A 6,000-nucleotide genomic window follows, 5' to 3' on the forward strand; every position below is an offset into this window, starting at 1 on the left:
CTTAACTCTTCTCAGCCTTTTCTTCCATTTTCTTGGAAGCCTTCCCTCTTTTGCAAGAGGTGCTCTCCTATTTTCCTGGACCTGTTCTCTTATTTTCCTCCAGGATTTTATTTTGTCATTTGCCTCCATTACTCAACCTTTTAAAATTTTTTTTCAGCTTCTTGCCCTCTACTTACAAACATGTTCAGATAGCCTAATTTTTTTCCCTCCTGAATCTTAGCTCTTCTCTGAACCACCACATTCTTTTTCTCATTTTCTTTTCGTCTGCAAGCTTTTTCAAAGATAGCTCATAGATGCACATGATAATAGAAAAATAGGCAGTGTCTCTATCAAATACCTTCAAAGTAGTCGACACTGATTGTGTTGCACTTCATTACTGCCAACACTTTAACAAATTCTTACAACTTAACTTGCTCCTGAAGGTTGAATTACCTTTTTAATTTTTAAATTGTAAGGCATTTGTAGACATCCCCCTGATGTCTGTAAAAAAACATTAGGCACTCATGGCCTTGCTTTGGTTGGCGCTGCCCACCCTGGTTCTGCTGCATCTTTATGACCACTTGTCATCTTTTTCCCCCTGTCCCCTTGAGAGCAGCATGCTCCACAGTTCTGTTCATGACAACCTTCTCTTAGCTATATGCAGTTTGTACCTTGGAGATCTCAGCCAGCCCTGTAGCGTGGATACCAGCTATTAAAAATGACTCCTAGCTAACCTGGCTAACAATTACTGAGCAAAAGGCACTATTCTAAGTACTAGACATTCAAAGATGATCAAAATGTAGGCCAGTCTTGCAAAAAGCTGTCCACCAGAGGAGACAAATATGTACCAAAATCATTATTTCAGACAACATTGTGTTTTAGAAAGAATACATTAAAAGGTTTCATTAAAAGATAGGAATTTGAATCCAGATGCCACCTCTTCCCAGATGGGTAATCTGCGTGTGAACTGCATAACTTCTCTGAGCCTGTTTCTTCTCACACTGCCTACCTTACAGGGTTACTGTGGAAAATAAATGAGCCTTGCCCAGGTAGCTCAGTTGGTTAGTGTCGTCCCAACACACCAAAGTTGTGAGTTTGATCCCCAGTTAGAGCACATGCAAGAATCAACTAATGAATACATAAATAAATGGAACAGCAAATTGATGTCTTTCTTCTTGTCTCTTTCCCCCCCACTCCCTGCTGCCTCTCTCTCTCCTTAAAATCAATAAACAAAAGTTTTAGAAAAGAATAAATGAGTGATGATTTCTGAAGCACCTAGCCCCTGCCCTGAGCTGCATTTCCACTCGCTTGTCTAGCATCTCCCCTAGCTTATCAGACAAGCACCTCAAACATACGAAGTCTGAAATTGATGTAATGACCCTTTATGGTCTCTTTCTGTTGTTCTCAATGAGTCTCTTGTTTTTATTTACCATTTTCTGCTCAGTGTACCACAATGCATTCCTGCATTCAAATTCAGAATATCAGTGATTTTGATCCCTCCTTTTCCTTAAAAAAACTGCATAATCCCTTCAGCTGCCAAGTTCATGTCTGTTTTGCCTGTACTTCATCATTTATATCAGATCCTTTTTTTCCATTCTCATTGTCATAAGCCCAGTTCAGACCTCTTTCAGATCATACTTTGAATATTATGCCATCCTCCTCATTGGACTCCTTTGCTTTGCAACCTGCTCTGACACCTCATGAAGCACCACTCCAGTTCTTTAAATCCTTACATCACAAACTGTTAGCAACTCCTGCATTGCCTGGCAAGTAAAATCTATTGTCTTGGCTGGCACTTACGGCTTCCCACCATCTGCTGTAGCCTGACTTTCTGTTCGTGTCTCTCACTGCACTGTGTTCTGATCAGTCCCGGTTACTCACCATTCCCTGATAGTGTGCTGTCAACCTTTGCTTGTGCCATTTACTCTATGTTCCCACTCAATTTTTACCTACCAAAATCTTTCCTACCTGTCAGAGCTATCTCAAATGCACCCCAGTCTTTGATGGATCAAGGTTAAACCCATAGAGTAAACATTACTGGATTTTTGAGCTAGTCATTAGGATTATTTGCCACTTTAATACCCTCTATTCCTGGACTCCAGCTCTAATAAAGTCCCCAGACTTAGCATAATATTTCATAATTTCATTCAGTATGTGCTTAATGAAGTGAATGCTCCCTTTTTTGATTTCTCCAACTAGAAATCACCTTTTGTTTTGCTTCCTTGAATCTTTAAAAAAATTGTTTTAATCATAGTTTATATTCAGAATCATTTCATATCAGCTTCAGGTGTACAGCACTGTGGCTAAACAGTCACACACTCTAGGAGGACATTCCCAGTACCCAGCCGGCGCCATACAGAGTTACCACAGTGTTACCGACCATGTTTCCCTTGCTGTACTCCACATCCCCCCCGTGACTGTTCTGAAACTGCCAATCTGAACTTCTCAAAAAATGTGGAACACTTCACAAATTTGTATGTCATCTTGGTGCAGGGGCCATGGTAGTCTCCTCTGGATCCTTCCAAGTTTAGTATGTGTGCCATCTGAGCGGCCACCACCCTTTTCTTTAGAGCTGTGGTTATGACAGGACTTAGCTTGTCCAGTAACTTAGCAGATGCTGCTGTCTCTTGCGGCTTTCTGTTATATAAGGTACCTCCCCTCCTTGAAGGACAAGACCACATCCTGTGTAACTTTGTGCTTTGTATGATGTGTACATTAAATATGAAAACATTCAGTAATACCACTCAATCGTATATGTTAACTAGAAGCCTGGTGTAGCAGAATGGCAGCCTCTCCCCTCCCTGTGACCCGCTCCGGTCTGGGGTGTTCTCCCCGCATTGCAGGTCTCTCAGTGTACTTGTTCCTGTTGCCTTTTCCTTTCAGTTCACTTCTTCTGGGCCTTCTCTTCACCATATATCCCACCTGGCTATTGAGGTGAATACTAAATTGAATACTAATTCAGACCTGGATGTTTACCTGTAATTAGGAATGCTATTCAGATCAAAAGTTAACATTAACTAGAATTGTTAAACTTCTTTTCCATAATTTATATGAATTAACCTTAATTTTTGTTTCTTAATCTTATTTTACCATTTAAATAAAAAGTTGAAGAAATCTCAGTCATGAAAACGTATTTACTTTTGTTCCAACAGTGATATTGTGAGGAAGATCGATCAGTCCGAATTTGAGGGTTTTGAGTACATCAATCCTCTTCTGATGTCTGCGGAGGAGTGCGTCTGATCCTCACTTCTCAGCTGTGCATTTTGCTTTTGTTGCTGTTCAGTGCATGGACGACTCATTACTGGCTTGGATATAATGAACCATTTGATATTTGCCACCTACAAAAAAAGCACTCAATACCTTGTATTGTTGACTATAAGAGTCAGTTAATTACATCCAAGTTTAACTATGAAAAGAAATTGAGACTAGTTTCCAGACAATCATGTCAGAATACTGGTAACCCAGCAGTCTACTGATGATAAACAAAGCTGTCTTTTTCGTTTGACGGAACTACTTACCACTGCTTTTAAAGAGTGTTGCATTACGGCACATGCAGCAGGCATTACTACATCATAAGCCTCCCATGATTTTTGTCATTCTTCCCTAAGTCATTTAAGTATTTAATTTTGGAGTAAAAGAATAAATCAAAATATAGCAACTTATTATATTACCTGTTAGTTTCCGAATTCTTTTTGTTTAAAAATTCAACTGTAAATTTTATATTGCCTTGGATAATTACTCATTTTTAAGGCAACATTATTAAATTGATTGGTAATAAAAGGTATTGCTTGCTTAGACTTGGGGAATACAGATGCTTCTTGGGGAAAAAAGATAGGTACATTTTATTAAGAATCAGATTCTAAATCATTAGCTATTTTTGAAAAGCTGATGCAAATGATTTCTTTAATATATTAAGAGGTTAGCTTTTGAGCGTGTCACTTTAACCAGAATTTTACCTGGATTTTAACAAATGTACATCAAAGGATACAGGATGCAGTTGAATGGAAAATGTCTCAGTATATAGAAAGGAAAAAATAGAAATTTAAAGTAGATACAAAAAAGTGCAATGGTAATATTTATTTCATATTGGACAGTAAATCACACAATTGCTTTTTGTGATTGGATTAAATAAGGAGGCACTTACTTATTACTAAACTTGTAAAAACATTCCATTTACCCAGTGGAGATGGAATGTATACTATTTTTCCTTATAATATAGTATACATGAATTTATCTTCCAAATAATGTGTCAAACATGCTTATTTCTTACCCCAAACACACTTTTCACACTGTCCATACTTTTGGACCCAGTTTATGGAGTCTTCAGTGAAATCCATGGAAAGTACGACCACGAGTAAATGTTGACACATGCATGCACTCGCACATCCCCTCCCAGCTCTTCTAGGTGAGTTTGTGTTCAGTAGGTAACACATGGAATGCAGAGTAGAACACATTTCAGGGGCAGCGTTCTTAAGATTATGTTTTCCTAATATTAGTGTTTAGCAGTGTATTATTTAAAAGGATGCCAGAGATAGCATCTTTCTATTGTTTATTTTAAACATTTTTTATGAAAGGGGATTTAAAAAGTAACCATAATCATCTAAATTACTTATAATTGCCCACTCTTAGTAAAATTTAATTTTGGGGAAAGCTATTGAATCTTCAACTTAGAAAGATTTAAAATCAATAGGCATTTAATAAACTACCTTCTCTTTTTGGATGCTGCATTTCATTAGAAATACAATTTTTCCAAAGTTTCTGACCATGTACTCTCTTCTTTAAATAATTAAGTCTGAAAGCAATGAAAACCTCAAAGGAAAAATGTTTATATACATCCACATGTTTATTTAAGAAGTATATATGTTTCTCTTAATACCTAAGACTTGTTTTAAAACAAAAAGCAGCATTCACTCAAATGGTAAACTTATGGAAAATTCTGACATCTTATGTCAGAAGTATGTTATGACCTTGCTTTTAAGTGGTACTGTTTCCCCTAGGGCATTAGTTCTAAAATTTTAGAGTGTGGAATAAGTTCATGTAAAAGCACATTACAGGGCCAACCCTAGGTTTCCGTTGGGTCTTTGAACCACATTTTAAGAAAACTTTGAGTTACTCTTTTATTTTGTCCTGTAGTTAAATATTAGAAAGAGTATTCATGATTAAACACTTTGAGAAGGGGTAGGCAGTGAGTTACTATTTTATCTACTATTTTAAATACATTTTAAATGAATGACTTTTTCAAGTTGGGTATCTTCTCAAAAAAAGTCCATCAGTTTTCTATCAATAATGTTGCAAATGATGAACAATTTTCTGTGATGAGGTTTTAACTATTGTTCAGGGCGGTCTTTTGTTTTTAAATCTTTTTTTAAAAAACTAGTAAGATTTACTGTGTATATTTTATACAGAATTGCATTACAAATATGTTTTTAATTGTGTTCTGTTTAAGTGCCATGACCATTATTTTTATATTATATAGAAGTTCACCGAAAATACTCACCAGGGGAAAAAAGGCAGTTGATAGAATGGTTGGAATTTTGGTGTTCTGAGAAAAAATTTATTTTGTATAAGCATGTGGTCGGATCATTTTATGTGTATGCAGCCTGAATTGGCTGTCAGGTACTTTGCTTTATACATTCACTTTTTAAATTTTGTTTTGACTTTTGTCATGTAGAACACTGCCGTGGTCATCATAATGTAGTCTTGTATTTGTGTGCCTTTTTTTTTTACTTTAAAATCTTTAAATAAAATGTTTAATACCCATCAAGATTGGAACATTTTTTAATTATGTAACAGACCAGAAATTTATTTACAGTATATCAAAATGTATTCCAAAAGAAAAATGAGAATTTAAGGGTTTGGAATTTTGCTCTAAGCCAGTTGATGAAAGACAAATACCATATCTCACCTGTAAGAGGAACCTAATGAACACAAACAAACTAATGAGCAAAATAGAACCAGCGGCATGGAAACATGGAACAGACTGACAGTGACCAGAGGGGAGGTGGGGAATGGTGGAGAGAA

The 6,000-nt window shown here is 36.5% G+C and overlaps 1 protein-coding gene and 1 non-coding gene across 2 annotated transcripts in view; one reads left to right on the forward strand and one right to left on the reverse strand.

Annotated features, from left to right (window-relative positions):
• The window catches only part of PRKCI (protein kinase C iota), a 63,372-nt gene extending 57,629 nt beyond the window's left edge, over positions 1–5,743 (forward strand). The window contains exon 18 of the mRNA XM_045851422.1: positions 3,132–5,743. Coding sequence (XP_045707378.1) covers positions 3,132–3,219 — 88 coding nt within the window. The 3' untranslated portion in view covers positions 3,220–5,743. The remainder of the gene's footprint in view (positions 1–3,131) is intronic.
• On the reverse strand, positions 2,428–2,534 carry LOC123827586. The gene has a single exon (XR_006787250.1). It is a non-coding gene; the product is annotated as a U6 spliceosomal RNA (small nuclear RNA).
• Positions 5,744–6,000: the final 257 nt, after the last annotated feature.

Source organism: Phyllostomus hastatus, unplaced genomic scaffold (genome assembly GCF_019186645.2).
Source record: "Phyllostomus hastatus isolate PE091 unplaced genomic scaffold, TTU_PhHast_1.1 phas_contig_86, whole genome shotgun sequence".
Taxonomy (NCBI): Eukaryota; Metazoa; Chordata; class Mammalia; order Chiroptera; family Phyllostomidae; genus Phyllostomus; species Phyllostomus hastatus.